Here is a 21,380-nt window from a genome sequence, read left to right as displayed (position 1 = left end):
TCTGTTGATGGACATTTAAGTTGTTTCTATGTCTTGGATATTGTAAATAGTGCTGCTATGAACATTGGGGTACATGTATCTTTTCAAATTAGAGGTTTCTCCAGATACATGCCCAGGAGTGGGATTGCTGAATCATATGGCAACTCTATTTTTAGTTTTTTAAGGAAACTCCGTACTATTCTCCATAGTGGCTGCACCAATTTACATTCCTACCAGCAGTGTGGGAGGGTCCCCTTTTCTCCAAACCCTCTCCAGCATTTATTATTTGTAGACTTTTTGATGATGGCCATTCTGACCATGTGAGGTGAAATCTCATTGTAGTTTTGATTTGCATTTCTCTAATAATTAGCGTTATTGAGCATCTTTTCATGTGCCTGTTGGCCATCTGTATGCCTTCTCTAAAGAGATGTCTGTTTAGGTCTTCCCCCATTTTTTTTTTACTGGATTTTTTTTTCTGTTATTGTTATTGAGTTGGATGAGCTGTTTATATATTTTGGGAATTAAGCCCTTGTTGGTCACATTGCAAATATTTTCTCCTAGTCTGTAGGTTGTCTTTTCATTTTGTGTATAGTTTCCTTTGCTGTGCAAAAGCTTGAAAGTTTGATTAGGTCCCTTAATGGGAGAATTTAACCCACTTATATTTAGTATAACAACAGATGTTTTTGAAAAACGTACTTCTATTCTACTATGTTTAGTATTTATTTCACTGTTTCATCCTTTTCCCTTTCTTTTTGCTGTTTTGATGAATTTTTTAAATTGCTGTTTTCTTGGCATTTTTACTGTGCTTTCCCATTCCCTAGTCATTATCTTCCCATTTCTGACATATCTAATAAATAATGTGTGTATATTTATCAAGTAGCTATAACTTTATTCTTTCACCATTATTCTTTCTCTCCTCCAGTAAGATAAATGTATTTATTTTCACATTTTCCATGTACATCGCCCTGTCAGATGAGATTTATAGAGAATTTTACTTTTCTCCCTTCACCCCACCCCCTGCAAATCCTTAGCTATTGGTTATGCCATATTTTTATTTCTTGACCATTATTGGGTTTTCCTTCATAGTATGTCTCTTCTATTTCTTTAACCTTTGCTTTGTACTTAAACACAACTTCCACGTTATTGCTATTGATTTATATTTAATTATATATTGCAGGGTTCATTGTTCACATCTGTATTCTTTCCTCATAGTCTTTCCCTGGCTTAAGGACTTTTTATTGTTGCTGCTATTGGTTAGAATATTTTCTTGAGTATTTTCCTCTATGGGACCATGTGAGTGCTATAGTCTCTAAATGCAAGCTCCTTGAACACAGAGACTTTATATTGTTTACTTATGTGTTTCTAGCACATAAAACTGTGTTTAGTACATAACAAGCAATCAATACGTGTTCATTGAGCATAGTAGTCATGAGCTCTTTCAAACTTAAGGCTGAAGTCTCTTTTTAACCATAGAAAATTCCCTCTCTTATTTATGTGATTATTGCCTCTTCTCCATCTGTTTCTTTTTCCTGATTCTGGAATGCGTATTATTGGCATGTTAGTTCTCTTGGCTCTGAACTCTAATCTCTTACTCATTCCTCATGATTTCCATCATTTTCCCTTTTGCTCTGTGTAAGAGGTTTTTCATCTGCTTACTCTTTCAGGTAAGTAATGCATTTTTCAACCATTCTTTCTTTTAGTTACCTCTAATCCATTGATATTTTAAATTTGAATAGCATGTTTTTAGTGCCCAGAATTATTAACTTTTTATTATTTATTTCATAGTACTCTTATTAAAAAAAAAAAGTTGTTTTCTGTCTCTTCTAGCAGTCCTGTCTCACTAGGGGACAGGACTTTAGCAGATCTGATTGGTCTGCCTCTCTCTGGTTACCGGATCCCCTTAAGTACTAGGTTACTTCTGTTTTCAATTTTCCTGCTTAAGCTAGGTTAACCTTCTCCATAGTTGGAGACACAACACTTTCTACTCCTGCATCAAGAGTGTGAGAGGACGTCTCTATGTTCCTAGGTGTCCCTAAATGCAAGTGCTGGGGTTCTTTTAGCTTCAGAGATATAGAAGAAGTACTCCTGTACTTTTTCTATTAAGATCCAAATCCCTCTCCCCCCAACCAGAACCACATACATGCTCTGAGGGAGAGTGTCCCCTTAGCCAAGAGATCCACATGTCCCCTCGGGCCTAGTTCTTCCATGTTCTCACCCCAGGGCTCTCCACTGCTGCTGCTCAAGCCCCCTTTAGGCCTCGACATCCTGGTAGAACCTATAGCCTCTAACACCCCTCAGACTTCTCCAGCTTACTCATTCCAGCCAGCTGAAGTCTGGGGGAAAGAAGAGTATTAGAGATGCAGAATCATTCCCCTTTTCTTTAAGTTTTGATGAGCAGTAGCCTATACTTTTATAACTGGCTCATACTATCTAAGCCCAGTGTGAATAAAGTTACGTGAATTAATGTATAAGAAAATGTAAAATAATGAGATCTTAAAATTAGAAATAACATGGAAGTTATAATAAAATTAGTCTCTTAATTTGTATGGTGCTGTATGGTTTTCATGCAATTTTATACACACAGTCTCATTTGAGTTCCAAAGTAGCTCTGTGTGATAAGGATGGATGTTATTATTCCCATTTAACAGATGAGGAAACTACAGTTCATAAAGAGTAGATAACTTGTCCAAGGACACATGGGTAATAGTGGAGCTGGATTGGAGAATAAACCTTCTTACCCAGAATACCACACCACAGCTTGCTTGCTTGTTTGTTTCCAATTGCCTTCAGAACATGTTTTATTGCATAATGATTTCTGGAATCCCTAAGTTATATGCTGTAACCTGTATTATATTTTTTCAACTGTTTCTATCACATTGATATGAACAGTTTAAAATATATATAAATACTTGGTGGTGAGTATAAAGTAATAAGATTTTCTTACATAATTTGAAATCTAACAAAAAAGAAATTTGAAAATCGTTTGAAAGATTAATATAACTAGAATATGTGAATTATTTCTTGAAGATAACTTTTTTTGAAGGAGAATATATATTTGGATATATGAGTACTTAAAATTTTCTCCTTGTAATATATTTTTTAAACATTTGAATTTATCTTACCATGCACTAGAGATGCACGCAACCATTTCCCTACCAGGCATGGCATGTGTTTTGTCTTAGAGTATATTAGTACAGAAGTAAATGAATCAGTAGCTGCTATAAAGACCAGACCTTTGTCCTGATCCCAGTCCTTTTTCATGCAAAGACTGTGTTAAAAGTGTTATCACATACTCAGGAGGGGTAATCAAAATATTTAACAACTAACATGACCTGGTCAGTGAGCAGTCAAAACATACACTGGCAACACCTGGTATGATTGTATCAGAGTGTACTGATGGTGTATTAGCCCTCCTCACAGTTGGGCAGAACCTTACACTTTCCTGAGTATTTTCATATTCATTCTCTCACTTAATCTGTAGTTGGGGTGTGTGTGGAGAATATAGTGTTATCCCTTTTTTTTCCAAATTGAGGGACTGACAGCCCAGAGAAGTTAAACATAGGGTCCCTTAGAAAGAAAGACTTTTGGCTCTTAGTTCAGTATTCTTCCTTGGATAGAAGAGGGAAATTTCTACCCAAGGAGGAGATGAGAGTAGCCATTTTTGATAGGACAAATAATCCATTTCTTTCAGAGAAAACTCGTAATAGGTGATGGTGTGTAGAATGACCAGTCCTTGTCTCCCTGGAACCTTCCTGTCTGAAGCTTATTCTTCACTTTCAAAGTCCCTTGCAGGGGATGCCTGCCCTGGAAGAGTGAAACTGACTCGAGTGAGTGAGCAGGTTTTTCCCAGCACTGACTTGGCCTCTTTTCTCCATATCCACAGGGATATTGAGTACAAAGCCTTTCTTTAAAAGTACATTCTTTTAACTGCTTGTTTTTTTCCTGCTTCCTTCCACAGAATGGTCTCCCCTCAGTGAGCAACCCATATGTTTTTAATGGTGATTTTGTAGATCGAGGAAGAAATTCCATGGAGGTCCTAATGATCCTGTTAGTGAGTTTTCTTGTCTACCCCAATGACCTGCACTTGAACAGAGGCAACCATGAAGATTTTATGATGAATATGAGGTAACCTAGGCCTATAGATTTCCTTTGTTTTCTATTCTGGAAAATGCTGCCATGTTTAGTTCCTAGCAGAGTGTTAGAGGTGAGTGTAGAGAAGTAGGGATAAGGGGAAATCTCAAGGAAAACCTCAATTCTTATCCCTCTGTACCTTCCCCAGTCTTCTACTGAGTGAGTGTAAATTGCTCTGAAGTCCTCTTCTGATCTTTTCTTCCAGTTCTTCCTTCTCCCTTCTATTATGTTCTTCTTTCCACACCTACCCTTCATAGGCCAAATCATGAGCTGGGCAGATGTGTTAGGCCAGGTTTGGAGGTGTGGTAGGATCTACGAGTAGGTTTAAATGGAATCATTCTGTTGCCAGTCTTTTGGCTTGCCTCAGATGTTGTCTCAGAAACTAGTACTGTGTTTTTCATGGATGTGTATTTTTTTTATGACATGGTGATTGCTTCTGGCATAGTTGTTCATAAACATATTTGAGAACAGCTGTAACATAGCATTTCAACTATCTGACTCACTGGAGATTTGAGGAATAAAGATTGGTTAAATGGTTTACTAATTTTTGCTAAAATATACAGTAAGTGACAAATGTTCTCCTTTCCCTTCTTTCCTCCTCTTCCTTTTCTTCCTTCTCTTCCCCTTCCTTTTGTTCTCCTTTTCTTTTTCTTTTGTTTCTTATTTCATGAAAAACAGAATCTGGTTTGCTCTAGAGAAGTAGAAGCCATGGTATATTTCATACTTTGGTCCTAGGGTACATTGATCAAAGCTCAGCAACTGATTAGTTTTGTCTTTGGGGCAGTTTTGGCACCTGGCCTGAATACAGAGTTTCAATTCTAATCCTCAGGTATGGATGCAATTGCTAAGATTATGAAGATAAAAATCCCAAGGCTATTTTCAGAGGCCCATTATATAGCTCGGTACGTTTATTTGGGCATGCCATTTACCCTTCCATTTATTTCATGAGTTGCATTTATCTAGTGTCTACAATGGTTAGTGAAAGAGACATGGCCCCTGCCTTCCTAGAGTTTACATCTAGCAGGGAAGACACAAGTTGACCAGGTTTTTCAAATGTAGGGGATCCAGCCTGTCTGGTGGGTGCTGGAAGCTTCTCCCATAGAAGTATGGCATTAGGCTGAGACCTGAAGGATGAATTAGACCAAGAGAGGGACATGACATAGTCATCAAACCACAAGAAAAGAGAACAAAAAGAAGAAAGAGAAAAAAAGACCTATAAAAACAAACCCAAAACAATGAACAAAATGGCAATAAGAACGTATGTATTGATAATTACCTTAAATGTAAATGGATTAAATGCTCCAGCCAAATGACATAGATTGGATGAATGGATACCAAAATAAGACCCATATGTATGCCGTCTACAAGAGACCCATTTCAGAGCTAGAGACACATGCAGGCTGAAAGTAAGGTGATGGGAAAAGATAGTCCATGCAAATGGAAACCAAAATAAAGCTGGAGTAGCAATACTTGTATCAGATAAAGTAGATTTTAAAATAAAGACTGTTACAAGAGACAGAGAAGGACACTACATAATGCTTAAGCGATCAATCCAAGAAGAGGATATAACAATTATAAATATATATGCACCCAACATAGGAGCACCTCAATGTATAAGGCAATTGTTAACAGACATAAAAGGAGAAATCAACAATAACACAATAATAGTGGGGGACCTTAACACCCCACTTACATCAATGGACAGATCATCGAGACAGAAAATCAATAAGGAAATAGAGGCCCTAAATAACACTTTAGACCAGAGGGACTTAATTGCTATCTATAGAGCATTCCATCCAAAAGCAACAGAATACACAATCTTCTCAAGTGCATATGGAACATTTTCCAGAATCGGCCACATGCTGGCCCACAAAGCAAGTCTCAGTAAATATAAGAAAATTATACCTGTACCAAGCATCTTTTTCAACCACAGTGCTATAAGGCTAGAAATCAACTACAAGAAAAAAAAAAAAACTGCAAAAACTGCAAACATGTGGAAGTTAAACAATATGCTACTAAACAATCAATGGATCAAAGAGGAAATCAAAAAATACTTTGAGACAAATAAAAATGAAAACACAATGATACAAAACCTCTGGGATGCACCAAAAGCAGTTCTAAGAGGGAAGTTTATAATGATACAAGCCTACCTCAGGAAACCAGAAAAATCTCAATTAAACAACCTAACCTTACACCTAAAGCAGCTAGAGAAAGAAGAACAAACAAAACCCAAAGTCAATAGAAGAAAAGAAATCATAAAGTTTAGAGCAGAAATAAATGAAATTGAGACTAAAAAAAATTAGAAAAGATCAATGAAACTAAAGGCTGGTTCTTTGAAAACATAAACCAAGTTAATAAACCTTTAGTCAGACTCATCAAGAAAAAAAGGGGGAGGGCCCAAATTAGTAAAAATTAGAAATGAAAATGGAGACATTACAACCAACACCACAGAAATACAAAGGATCATAAGAGGCTGCTATGAGCAACTCTACACCAACAGAAAAGACAACACAGAAGAAATGGACAATTTGTTAGAAAGATACAATTTGTCAAGACTGAATAAAGAAGAAATAGAAAATATAAATAGACCAATTACCAGTACTGAAATTGAATCAGTAATTTAAAAACTCCCAACAAACAAAAGGCCAGGACAAATGGCTTCACAGGTGAATTCTACCAAACATTCAGAGAAGAGTTAACACCTATCCTTCTGAAACTCTTCCAAAAAATTTGCAGAGGAAGGAACACTTCCAAACTCATTCTATGAGACCACCATCACCCTGATACCAAAACCAGACAAAGATATCACAAAAAAAGAAGATTATAGGCCAATATCACTTATGAATATAGATGCAAAAATCCTCAACAAAATACTAGCAAATTGACTCCAACAATGCATTAAAAGGATCTTACATCATGATCAAGTGGGATTTATCCCAGGAATGCAGGGATTTTTCAATATTTGCAAATCAATCAATGTGATACACCGCATTAACAAACTGAAGAATAAAAACCCTATGATTGTCTCAACAAATTCAGAAAAAGCTTTTGATAAAATTCAGCATCCATTTATGATAAAAACTCTCCAGGAGGTGAGCACAGGCGGAACATACCTCAACATAATAAAGGCCATATATGGCAGACCCACAGCTAACATCATACTTAATGGGGGAAAGCTGAAAGCATTTCCTCTAAGATCAGAAACAAGACGAGGATGCCCACTCTTGCCACTTTTATTCAACATAGTTTTGGAAGCCATAGCAATCAGAGAACAATAAGAAATAAAGGGAATCCAAATTGAAAATGAAGAAGTAAAACTGTCACTGTTTGCAGATGACATGGTACTGTACATAGAAAACCCTAAAGAAGCAACCAGAAAACTACTAGAACTCATCAATGAATTCAGTTAAGTCATAGGATGCAGAAATCAGTTGCATTTCTGTACACTAACAATGAAATAGCAGACAAAGAAATTAAGGAAACAGTACCATTTACCATTGCACCAAAAAGAATAAAATACCTAGGAATAAACCTACCCAAGGAGGCAAAAGACCTGTACTCTGAAAACGATAAGACACTGATGAAAGAAAATGAAGATGACGTAAACAGATGGAAAGATATACCGTGTTCTTGGATTGAAAGAATCAATGTTGTTAAAATGGCTGTACTACCCAAGGCAATATATACAGATTCAATGCAATCCCTATCAAATTACCAATGACATTCTTCACAGAGATGGAACAAAAAATGTTAAAATTTGTATGGAAACACAAAAGACCCTGAATAGCCAAAACAGTCTTGAAAAAGAAGAATGGGGCTGGGGGAGTCACACTCACTGACTTCAGACCATACTACAAAGTTACAGTAATCAAAACAGTATGGTACCAGCACAAAAACAGACACATAGATCAATGAAACAGGATAGAAAATCCAAAAATAAACCCACGCACTTATGGTCAATTAATCTATGACAAGGGAGGCAAGAATATACAACGGAGAAAAGACGGTCCCTTTAATAAGTTGTGCTCGGAAAACTAGACAGCTACATGTAAAAGACTGAAATTAGAACATTCTCTAATACCATATTAAAAAATAAACTCAAAATGTGTTAAGGACTTAGATGTAAGACCAGATACTGTAAAACTCCTAGAGGAAAACATAGGCAGAACACTCTTGGGCATAAATCACAGCAATATATTTTTTGAACCAGTTCCTGGAGTAATGGAGATAAAAGCAAAAATAAACAAATGGGGTCTAATTAAAATTAAAAGCTTTTACACAGGTAAGGATATCATCAACAAAACAGAAAGACAACCTACGTAATGAGAGAAAATATTTGCAAATAATGTGACTGATGAGGGACTAATTTCCAAAATACACAAACAAAACAGCTCATAAACCTTAATAACAAAAACAAACAAACAAACAAAAAAAACAAGCAACCCAATCACACACTGGGCAGAAGACCTAAATAGACATCTCTCCAAAGAAGACATCCAGATGGCCAACAAGCACATGAAAAGATGCTGAACATCACTAATTGTTAGAGAAATGCAAATCAAAACTACAATGAGATATCACTTCACACCAGTCAGAATGGCCATCATTAAAACATCCACAAGCAAATAGATGCTGGAGAGAGTGTGGAGAAAAAGGAACCTCCTACACTGTTGGTGAGAATGTAAATTGGTGCAGCCACTATGGAGGACAGTATGGAGGTTCCTTAAAAAACTAAAAATATACTAACCATATGATCCAGCAATCCCACTCTTGGGCATATGTCTGCAGAAAAATATAATTCGAAAAGACACATGAACCCCAATGTTCACAGCAGCACTATTTACAATAGCCAAGACATGGAAACAACCTGAATGTCCATCGACAGATGACTGGGTAAAGAAGATCCCACACACTGGAATACTACTCAGCCATAAAAAAGAATGAAATAATGCCATTTGCAGCAACATGGATGGACCTGGAGATCATCATTCTAAGTGAAGTAAGCCAGAAAGAGAAAGAAAATACCATGTAATATTGCTTATATGTAGAATCTTAAAAAGGACACAAATGAACTTATCTACAAAACAGAAACAGACTCACAGACATAGAGAAGAAACTTATGATTACCAGGGGGTAAAGAGGATGGGAAGGGATAAATTGGGAATTCAAAAGTTGTACCTCTTAGGGGAGTGATGGAAATGTTAGCTATCTTGATTGAGGTAGTGGTTTCATTGGTGTATACATCTATCAAAATTCATCAAGTTGTACGTCTGAAATATGTGTAGTTTACTGTACAGGAACCATACCACAGTAAAGATGTTAAAAAAAAAAAAATAGAGGACCATGGCAGGCAGATGGGAAACAATATTCCACAGTGAGGACACAACTTACGCAGAGCTTGAGAAAGGACTTTAGACTTGAAAGAAATTCAGGATTGTAGGCACATAGACTGAAGGACAGGATGGTACCTGATAGGGCTAGAGACCTAAGAAATGACTGGATCATGCAAAGGAATTTGGACTTTCTTCTGAGGACAAGGGAAAACTATAGAAGAGTATCATAAAATTTGTGTTGTAAAATGCAGCCGGAAGAGTTATTTAGAGAGTGACAAGAATGGATATGGAGAGATCAATTAGGAAGTAGTTGAAGAGATAGGTGATGGATTTTCACTTAGACTCGGGTGGTAGAGATGGAGATCCAAAGAAGTAGATACATTCAGGAGGAGTTTAGGCAGTGATTTAAGGCTTAGTTATGTGGTATGGAGGACTTGAAAGAAGAGAGAATTGAGGATGACCTCCAGGGCCTAGCTTGAATTTGGACTATCACTAATATTGGGAACATGATAAGAGGAGAAAGTTGGGATGAGGGAGAATGATGAGTTCAGTTTGGGGTAAGCTGATTTGAGGTGCTGTTGAGTAGGCAGGACTGAATTTAACTTGGAAAACATAGCGTTACACTATAGAAGCTTCACATGACATGATCTGCACGGAAGCCTGGAGTGAGTATGCTATGTTCTAATTTCACTGTGTTGGATGTTAAAGGTGTATATTATTATCCTAAGGCAAGGAAAGTAATTGAAAAAAAAAAACCATCATTAAATTTTCCTTGGTGTTTGCCATTCAGGCATTAAAATTCCTGACACTTTCTATTAAAACCTTCAATACCATTACATGAACTATATCAGAGAGAATATAAAGAACCAACTTGTTATCTTCTAGGCTTTTCTTTGTCTTTGTTCAGTCTTCCCCCTTCTCCCCCCTCCCCTTGCCAATAATTCATTTACTATAAGATACAGGATGTCTAAGAAATTCTATCTAAATGAAAAGCGTTCTCCCACACCTTCCCCAGCTGCCGCAGCATATGTCTCTGAATCCTAGCAATACTTATGCAACTTGTGCCAACCACATATTTCTTAAGTTGCCTTATAATTGTTCCATGGAAATTTATCTTCTTTTCCCAAGTATACTCAGCTCCTTGAGGGTAGGGATGATGTCATCAGCTGCGTTTGTTCTTTCCCATCATGCCTAGCAAAGACTTGGGTAAGTAATACTTCCAACTAAAGTCTGGTTTCTTGAGTTCTTGATACTTGTGATGTCAAGGCTCCCTTTTTTGCATGACTCATGTAAGTAGGAGTTATCAACATTTAATAAAATAGTTTAAATCCCATTTTTTTCAGGTATGGCTTCACAAAAGAAATTTTGCATAAATATAAGGTAAGACTCAACAACTTTTTTGCATTCTTTTTGTTCTTTATACATAGAAGTAAAAAAAAAAAAAAAAAAAACTTCAAGAAGGGTGATGGAAGAACTAGTCAGAATTCATGACAATAAAATAAAAGCACAAAATGAAGCCCTGACCATGGTAGAGATCTGTTTTTCTTCTTGGACTAAACCAGGGTTTTTCATTGTGATTTTTGTGTAAGTTTCAGCATAGATGTAAACATATTCCATTGTTTTAAAGGTACCTGAGATTTATTTTACTCAGTTATGGTAAAACATGCCCAGATGGAAATGACTGTCATGAAGGAAAAGGTTTGTACTTACAGTTCCTTAGAAACGGGAGACATGGCGCACCGCACTGGGCCGGGCAGTGGGCACATGGAGAAGCATCAGGGCAGGTCAAAGGCAGAGAGAATGAGGGAAAACACCTGCAAGAGCCTTTATTGTGGTTTCTGTGGGAAGGGTTGCGTGAAGCAGTGTAAACAGGTTTAGGATTGGCTAGTTTGGATAATTTCAGCAGGCCCTGAGGCATAAGGGTTATCTGAAATTGTCTGGTACCTGGCCCTGGGGTGATTGGGGCAGGGGAATAGTGGCCCTGAGTGTGAGAACTCCATGAAGGACTCACTTTTGAGTGTTAGCTCTAGATCAGTTGGTTTGCATATGAAAGGCACTCTTATTTACATACAAAAGGCAGGTCATTTACTATCTCTAGGAATTAGCTAGCCCTGGGAGGGGCAGTCTCTTCTTCAGGGTCAACAAGGCACCAAAAGGTCAAAGTATCAAAAATACAGAATAAAAAGACATGATTAATACATGCTAGTTGGTTAGTGACTCCATCCTGAGCTTCTTTGGGTGTCATGAAAACTGTTGTTTTTTGTCTGTATGTTGGGACTATTCAATTAACTTGAACCTATCAGAAAAACAAACTTACACAACCTCTTACTTACAGCTACATGGAAAAAAAATCTTACAAATCTTGGAAGACGTCTATACCTGGCTTCCAATTGGTACAATCATTGACAATGAAATCCTGGTTATACATGGAGGGATATCAGAGTCCACAGATTTGAATTTACTCCACCGTATAGAAAGAAACAAAGTAAGAAGCAATGTTTGCATGAATCTTGTCTCAGAGATTTATAAAGGGATATGTACCTCCTTTCATTTATTATTTTGTATTGATTTGTATTTTAGTAACTCTGAAAAGATTAGTACAAATTTTAAGAAAATCTGTGATTGTATGATAAAGAACTAAGTGGATAATTTCTATATATGGAATATATATTTTTAAAAATTCTTGGTGAAAGTAGGAAAATGAAGAAATGTTGGCATTTCTTATACTTTCTAAACGTGAAAAATCCCGATTTTTAAAAGTTAAAACTTCTAATTAATTAATATTGTGGTAAAGTATACACAACATACGATTTACTACTTTAACCATTTTTAAGTATATGGTTCATTGGCATTAAATATTTTCACATTGTTGTCCAACCATCACCACTATTACCACCATCCATTTCTAAAACTTTTCATCTTCCCAAACTGAAACTCTACCCATTAAACACTAACTCCCCATTCTCCCTTCCCCAGCCCTTGGCAGCCACCGTTCTACTTTCCATCTCTATTAATTTGACTGTTCTAGGTGCCTCATAGAAGTGGAGTCATAAGCAAACGATTTCTGAATGGATATGATTTCCCTTAAAATGTACTCCCAATGGCTCAGGGTAATTTGCGGTGGGGGAGGATATTTTAATAATTTAAATCTAAGTCACCATATTCAATACAGCAGAAGGAGAGCAGGAATATGAACAGAACCTCTGAGTGAAGTGACTGTGTGGGGCCTGTAAAGATCCCAGACTTAGTGAAAGGCTTCTTTGGCTGGCCTTGCAGAGTGACTAAAATTGTCTTCCTCCTGTACCAGAGCCCAGCCAAAGCTCCAAGACTAGGGTATAGGGGGTGCCATGTGGGCCTAAGCAACTCTGGAGCCGGATAATCAGGTGGTCCTAGTGAGAAACCTGAACTCTTACCCCTCAGGACTGATAATCAACTTCCAACCAATCTAGGCAAGTAGGATCTAGAGCTGGAATTTAATTTGATATAGACAGAAATGTGATCCCTATTTACCTTGAGTTTTTGGAGCCCTTATACCTTTTACATGTGTGAATGATAAGATTGTTGCTAGCTTCTTCTCATCCTTTTAATTTCAGCTTAAATGTACCCCTCCTCTGGAAGGCCATCCATGACTTCTCAACTAGATCAGGTCCCCTTTATATGCTCTCAAGCCCCTTGTACATATCCTTCATATCAGTTACCAAGGTAAACAAAGAATTGTGGTACTGTTTGTTTACCATCCTTCCCTACTTTTCTAGTTCACTGATATAATCCCAGCACCTAAGATGTAGTAAGTATTAATTAACGTTTATTGACTATCTCCTAAGAGATTTAAGACCAAAGTAGGGCAAACCTAAGGTAAAACTGGGTAAAAACTTTTTATAATCCCTTTTCTGATTCTGTGGTGATTTTACATGCTCCCCTCCCCAGCCTCACCCAGTGATGACCATACTTCCTGGGTTACACCTGTTGTCCGGTGTAGTTATTAATAGTGCCTCCCTTTACTGTCAGAAGTATCCCAGTTGCAATAAATTTTAAGGCAACCTTAGTTTAAGGCATCTTTTTCATGATATCAGCAAATAGTGAAGCCAATAAGATATTTTGACCAACATGAGATAGTCAGTGTTAACATAATGAGTGGATATGATTCTAGCCAAGAGCAAGGGAACATGATGTTTTTGTCAGTCAAATATTGGCAAGCACATGGCAGGAATGCAACACTCCACCACTACTTGCCCTTTGACAACAGCGCTAATCAGCATGGCCGCCACAACCAATTGATCAGATTGAAAACTTTTCCTTTCCTGAGGTTAGCCTGAGAAGCCAGCCAGGGCTTTTTGAATCATTAAGAGCATGTCTCTGGAATGCCCATTACTATCTCTGTGGAGATCCTAAATTGAGAGCCACCTTAACCTATTAAAACACCATGAAACTCTGACATCAGACAGATATCGCTGACATTGCATCCTGCTTCTGCCACTTCCTGGCTGGGTGACTGCACAAGTTACCCAAGTTTTCTCAGCCTCAGTTTCTATACCTATACACTAAAGCTAAAAATACCTACCATATTGAACTTTGGGGAGGATTAAATCTAATTACCTAGATGAAGAAAATGGTGTAAACTCTGAACATAAACCCCTCTTCTCCTATTCTCTGCTCTTTTTCCTGATACTTGAAACTGAGGTTTGAATTTCAATCATCAAGACAGACCCTGGGGAGAAATTTTGGAGCTGAAAATTTTCCCAGGATATGTCAGATTTCACATGCTTCGGGGATCATTGTTCCACTTACTGATAAGGCTAGTTTTAAAGATAGAAATTTGATTTGTATATTTTTTGTCTACACCTCCTAGAGTGAAGTTGAACTGGTAGCACATTCTTGTGGCATTAAATATAATTGAACTGTAATGAAAGTAGTAGGTTCAAGCCTTTGGAATTCTATGAGATGAGGTACAAAAACAGACTTTCAAGCTCAAATATATAACCCCCACTTTACCATCCATTAGAATCCTTCAAGTGTAGGGGTGACCATGCACCCTGGCTTATGCCTGTTGTGGTGGTATAATTGTTAATAGGAGAAGGGTAGGGTTGGGGGAACCTGATGACAACCTCCATTCTAAGTTCATTAAAGGTATTTTGTAAGGTGGGCAGGTTGGGGGTGGGTGGTCAGTGCAGAGGGATACAGAAGGAAGATTCTGTAAGGCTAAGACTCTGGTTTAGTATTCTTCAAACTCCCTGGCAGAGGGTGTAGGAAGGGATGGCTGGTTGGACCCCCCAGGAGAAAATGATGATGTGGTGCCTTCACAAGGGCCGAGCAAAGTATCCTGATCACAAGTGGCCTCAAAGACAATGGAGCCACATGTACTTAAGAGACTGTGTGGCCTTGCCTGATGAGCTTATCAGAAGTGAGTTGTGTGGACCCAAGTCCAGAGTGTCCTCTCAGAATATTCTGCTCTGCCTAAGACCTGGGTACATTTGCTGGATGGGGACAGGGAAGGTAGGATGTAAACTCACTAATAATAGCTGAGATTGAATTTCTAACCATCTCAGTGAGACAGGACCTCAGAATTATTTTTGAAAAATAAAGGTAAGATTTTATATACACCCTAGTTCATAGAGGAAACTTAAGTGTCTACCACAGAGAATTGTCCATCACTGAACTAAGGCTACCAATGTAATAGAAGTATTGTTTCAAATTGTTTTGAATAATATGGTGCTACAAAGAGACAAATATAAAATTATGGCCTCAAGTTATGTAAGGGAATGTAGAAAGGGTTGTAGAAATTGATGTACTATCAGAAAGACATTTTATTTCCAAAGAAATACATCACCTTTGTTACTAGAATTAGAGAATGTATTCAATTGCTGGCAGGTCAGACTGAAAACTTACTGCATTGAAGTTGAAGGGCTTCCAAAGTTTTCAACTTATGTCTCCTTTGCAAACTTCTCTGGACACAGATGTACTTTCTCTCATTTTTCCTGGAAAACACAACAAAAGGAAATGCAGCCACCCTCTTAAGAAGTGTTTCTGAACTCAAAGCCCATTGGTTCTCTCTTAGCACCATGTATAGATAAAGGCTCAGAGGGAGAATAACTTTCCCTTGGCATCTTCCATTTCTATCATGATGCTGTGGAACATGTCTATCACTGACATCTTTGCCTCTGGGGTCTTTTAGAAACTCTAATGGGAAACCTTCCCTGTAGAACAGTGTCTCTAGTTGAAAAATGTACAAATTGAACTTAACAGGCCCACTGTATAGAGATCAGTGGATCAGTAAGATGAAGGAGGTTGGTGAGATGGAAAATGTGACCATGTGGTTTTCATTGGGTCAAGGCACAACATTATAGACAGAATAGCAACTAGTGCTGAAGTTTCTGCATGCAGCACACTAAGCATAAGGTTTGGTTAAAGCATGAATTTGTTTTGTAGATGAAATCTGTGCTGATGTCACCAATTCCAATAGATGGAGACCGTGCTACTGAGAAGAAAAATAAAGCAGGTAAAGCCATTGCGGCTTGGGGAATGAAAACAGACGGACCCTTTTCTGAACAGTTAACAAAGCATGAATGGGAACAGGTGAGTAATCAAACCGTTCACCAAAGTGGGAACAGAGATGCAGCATAAATGATGTTGTCCCTTATAACATATAGATAAAAAGTGACTTACGTTTCTAAGCAGCTCATATCCTTCTCTCTAAATCCAATACTATATTTTTAATAGCTTAATAGAAATATTCAAATACCATGTCATTTACTCATTTGAAGTATATAATTCAGTGGGTTTTGGTATATTCACAGTGTTGTACAACTATCCCCACAATCTAATTTTAGAACCTTTTCATCACCTGGAAAAAAATACTCCACATACCTATTACCAGTCACTTCCCATTCTCTACCCACCCCCACCTCCATCTCCACAGAATTAGGCCACCGCTAATCTACTTTTGGTCTTAGTAAATTTGTCTCTCCTGGGCATGTTATAGAAATGGACCCATAAAGTATGTGATCTTTTGTCTCTGGCTTCTTTTACTCAACTAGAGTAAAAGAAATGCTTTTGCTTTGTGCTTTTGGTGTTGTATCTAGGAAGCTATTGTCTAGCCAAGTCATGAAGATTTATTCCTATGTTTTCTCTAGGAGTTTTATAGTTTTAGCTCTTACATTTAGGTATCTGATCCATTTTAAGTTGATTTTTGTGTATGATATGAGGTAGGTTTCCAAATTCATTCTGTTGCATGCTGATATCCAGTTATCCCACCACCATTTGTTAAAAAGACTTATTCTCATTGAATTTTCTTGGCACCCTTATCAAAAATAAATTGACCATAAATATGAAGGTTTATTTCTAGACTCTTACTTCTATTTCATGATCTGTATGTCTATCCTTAATGTCAGTACTATACAGTTTTGATTACTATGGCTTTGTAGAAAGTTTTGAACCTGGAAAGTGTGAGTTCTCCATCTTTATTTTTGTTGTTCAAGTTTGTTTTGACTATTTTGGGTCCTTTGAATTTCCATATGAATTTTAGGATCAGCTTGTCAATTTCTACCAAAAAAGAGCTAGGACTTTGGTAGGAATTGCCTTGAATCTGTGGATCAATTTAAGTACTGTTGTAATCTTAACAATATTATTTCTTCATTTCCATGAACATGGGATGTCTTGCCATTTGTTTAGATATTTAATTTCAACAGTGTTTTGTAATCATGTACACTGAGGCACTTGTTTTATTAAAGTTATTCCTAATTTATTCCTAAATATTTTTGATGCTATTGTAAATAGAATTGTTTTCTTAATTACATTTTAGATTGTTCATTGCTGGTATATATTGACTTTTATTTACTGCTTTTGTGTTGTAAACCTCGATAAACTTATTTATTCATTCTCACGTTTTTTAGTGAATTCCTTGGGACTTTCTATGTACAAGAGCACGTTATCACGTGAATAGAGATAATTTTGCTTCTTCCTTTCTAATCTGGCTGTCTTTTATTTCTTTTTCTTTCTTAATTGCCCTGTCCAGAACCACCAGCACAGTGTTAAATAGAAGTGGTGAGAATAGACACCCTTGTTTTATTCCTAATATTTGGGGGAAGCATTCAGTCTTTCACCATTAAGTATATTAGCTGTTTGTTTCTATATTAGTTGCCCTTCATCAGATTAAGGAAGTTCTCTTCTGTGCCTACTTTCTTGAGTGTTTTTATCACAAAAGAGTGTTGGACTTTGTCCAGTGCTTTTTCTGCTTCTATTGAAATGATCATGTATTGTCTGTCCTTTATTCTACTAATATAGTGTATTATATTGGTTGATTTCAGATGTTAAAGCAACCTTATATTTCTGGGATAAATCCTATTTCATTATCATGTGTAATCCATTTAATATGTTGCTGGCTTCACTTTGCTATTTTTTGAAGATGTTTACATCTATATTCATAAGGGGTATTGGTCTGTAGGTTTCTTTCTTATGATGTCTTTGGTATTAGTATAAGATTAACCTCATAGGATGAGTTGGGAAGCATTATCTGCTATTCTATTTTTTTGAAGGAGTTTGTGAAGGATTGATAATAATTCTTCAAATGTTTGGTAAAATTAATCAGTGAAGCTATCTGAGCCTGGGCTTTTTTCTTTGTAGGCAGTTTAAAAATTACTAATTCAATTTTCTTTCTTACTATAGTTCTATTCAGATTTTCTATTTCTTCTTCAGTAGTTTGTGTCTTCCTTGAAATTTGTCCATTTCATCAAATTTATCTAATTTGTTGGCCTAAAATTGTGTGTAGTATTCCTCTCTCTTACTCTCTCTCTCTCCTCCCATATATATATATAATGTATAATGTATAATGTATATTTATAATTTCTGTAAAGTTGATAGTGATATGTCATATTTCATTCCTGATTTTAGTAATTTGAGTCTCTCTTTTTTTCCTTGGTCAGTCTCTCTAAGGTTTGTTGATTTTATTGGTCTTTTCAAAGCACCAACTTTCAGTTTTATTAACTTTTCTCTATTGTTTTGTATTATCTCTTTCATTTATTTCTGCTCTAATCTTTATTATTTCCATCCTTCTGATTGTTATAGATTTAGTTTTCTCTTCTTCTAGTTTCCTAAGGTGAAAAGTACTGTCATTGACTTGAGCTCTTTTCCCTTTTCTAATGAAACTATAAATTTACCTGTAAGTACTGCTTTAGCTCCATCCCAAAAGTTTTGCTGTGTTGTGCTTTCATTTGCAATCATCTCAAAGTATTTTCTCATTTCCCTTGTGATTTCTTCTTTAACCCATGTGTTATTTAGAAATTTGTTGTTTAATTTCTGCATGCTTGTGAATTTTCCATATTTCCTTCTCTTATTGATTTTGACTTGAATTCAATTGTGGTTGGAGAATATACTTTACACGATTTAAATGCTTTTGAAACTCATTGAGACTTTTTATTTATGGCCTAGCATATGGTCTATCTTGGAAAATGCTCCATGTGCTCTTGAGAAGAAAATGTATTCTGTTCTTATTGAATGGAGTGTTTTATATATATCTGTCTTCGAATACATTTATCATAATTGATTTGACATCCTTGTCTGCTAAGTCAACTTCTTATACCCTCAAAGGTAATTTCTATTGTCTGCTTATTTTTCCCTTGTATTTTTTTCTTTGCATGTCTTGTAATTTTTTGTAGAAGACTGGACATTTTAGGTAAATATTACAGTAACTCTAATTGTTCCTGTGCTCCTTTGGGGCTTGTTATTATTTGTCTTTTTTGCTCGTTTATTTGTTTAGTGGCTTGTCTGGACTAGATTAGTGAAGTCTATTCCCTCTTGGGTTGTAGCCCCTGATGTCACTCCACACAGGGTGCTGACTTGGGCATGTGCACAGTTTCCCTGAGTGACTGTCTCTTTCCCTGATTTCCCCTTTAAGCTTTGGCCCATCTGCCTCTTTTTGTATCAGACCCAGCTATTAGCCTTCACTAATTGCTAGCTGATTGCACTGTTGTTTTTAATAATGCCGTGGGGCTCACAAATAGCTCCATAATCTGATCCCATTAAAGTTGGACTCCTTTGCAGGGGGAGGGTGTTGACAATCTAGGAGGCTTATTCTGGCCCTAAGAGGGTTCTTCCTCATTTGTTCCTTTCCATGATTCTATCAGTTAAACTTCTAGCTGGTCTTCTCTTTCTACTAGTATTATGAAATTACTAGCCTTCTTCTAATTGCTTACCCCTAAGGAGCTTCTATTTCTTGATTCTGTACTCATACCTTGATTGCTAAAAATGTTGACTAAAATGTGATTTGTGATGTAAAATATACTCTAATCAATGAGGAGAAAGAGAGGTGGCGTGATAGGGAGGGAGTAAGAGAGAAATAGAATTCATCAGTGGCTTGTGGATCCATAGTATTTAAGGATCAAATAAGTATAAGAGGCATCCCACAGCAAGTAAGAAAGGATGCCTCCTTAAGTTTTGATGTCCAAATCTCAAAGACCAAAGGTTATGGTAAATAAAATGGATGATGCCAAAGAGATTGGAGTTGCACGAGAAGAAAATCATGGCCTTTGGAAGCCTGGATGAGTTAGAATTATAGAGAGATGGCTCCTTAAGAAGCGGGAGGGAGAAAACTGGGGGTCATTATTCTATAATATAACCTCGCCTCACCCGAACAGTACAGATGAATCATCTTACAGACCAATGTACATGACTAGAGCTGACACAGGGTGAAATTGACCAGAATCTCATTCCCAGTGTTTTAATAACTTCATTTGTACCTTTAATTTTCTTTCCTTAGTTCCCAGTATATTGTGGGCATGCATACTTTAGTTAGCTAGAGTTGAAAATTCCAGATAAAAATAGACTTCACAATTACTTTATATCTTAATATCTATGAACTATATTGCAATAAAGGTCATATGCTCTTTATTTGTTCCATACTCATGTTAAGTGCATAGTTCTTGGCAGAGTGCTATAATTTAAATTTTATATTATGTTCACTGAGATATGGGGGATATATGTAGTTATGGCTGAGTCATTGTATGGAGACAAGTGTGATACTCTTTCTTTAGGACAGACTTGCAACAAGAAGAAGGCTGGAAAGGTTTGAAAAATAATTTTAATTATTTATATCCTAAGTGACTCCTTTCTCTTAATTCATTTAACAAGTACTTGTTGAGTACCTACTATGTGTCAGGCACTGTTCTAGGCTTTTGAAAATGTAAATGACCAAAGATCTGTTACCTCATGGAGCTTATGTTCTAGGGGGAGGAGCTAAATAATGTATATAATTATATTATATATGTAACATTACACATATAATTGTATAGTAATAACAAGTAAATTATATATGTTAAATGAGAAGTTTAATGGAAAAAATTAAAATTAGAACAAGGTTAGGGGAAACTGAGAACTGGAGGTAGGCGACAGAATTGCAATTTTAAATAGGACAGTCAGCTTCATTGAGAAGGCTCCCGAGAGTGAAATGGCTTCTTTGTAGTCACTTGGCTGATCACTGAATGATACAGCAGAATTTCATCCCAGGTCTGACTCTAATGCCCATGTTCTTTTTCTGAAGAGAAAGATGATTTAAGAGTGATCAGAGGTCTCAAGAAGGAAATGAACTACTCTACTCTCCCCTCATCCAGTGAGGCAATGGGTAGACAAGGAATAGGCATCTAGAGAAATATATGTACTTGGCTGGAAGGTTTGGGCTGAGCACAGCGTTAAAGACGACATGTTCAAAAACTGGAAAGAGGACATACAACTAAAGGAAAATACAAAGAATGGTGAATCTATAGTATTAGTGTCTTAGAATAGAAGCACTTAGATACATCTTTCAGAGCTGTTCTCTCTTCCCCAAAGCATACTTTTGGAAACTGGATTACTTAAAATTGTAGACAAGCATGGGACACTTCTTGTGGGATTTATTTTGGATTTAGGAAGTTTAAAGGCTGAGGCACAAGTAGATTTTTGTTGACCAGG

At 36.7% G+C, this 21,380-nt stretch overlaps 1 protein-coding gene across 10 annotated transcripts in view; it reads left to right on the top strand.

Annotated features, from left to right (window-relative positions):
• PPEF1 (protein phosphatase with EF-hand domain 1) overlaps positions 1 to 21,380 on the top strand; it is a 124,973-nt gene that overhangs the window by 85,969 nt on the left and 17,624 nt on the right. For 9 of the 10 annotated variants that reach the window (XM_032475729.1, XM_032475727.1, XM_032475724.1 and 6 more), the window contains 4 exons: positions 3,938 to 4,104; positions 10,787 to 10,823; positions 11,779 to 11,928; positions 15,870 to 16,016. In XM_032475729.1, coding sequence (XP_032331620.1) covers positions 3,938 to 4,104; positions 10,787 to 10,823; positions 11,779 to 11,928; positions 15,870 to 16,016 — 501 coding nt within the window. The remainder of the gene's footprint in view (positions 1 to 3,937; positions 4,105 to 10,786; positions 10,824 to 11,778; positions 11,929 to 15,869; positions 16,017 to 21,380) is intronic. The other variant, XM_032475730.1, reaches the window with a different exon arrangement.

This window comes from Camelus ferus, chromosome X (genome assembly GCF_009834535.1).
Source record: "Camelus ferus isolate YT-003-E chromosome X, BCGSAC_Cfer_1.0, whole genome shotgun sequence".
NCBI classification, from domain to species: Eukaryota; Metazoa; Chordata; class Mammalia; order Artiodactyla; family Camelidae; genus Camelus; species Camelus ferus.
The sequence above is the reverse complement of the archived record's forward strand: the minus strand, read 5'-3'. Positions and strand labels throughout refer to the sequence as shown.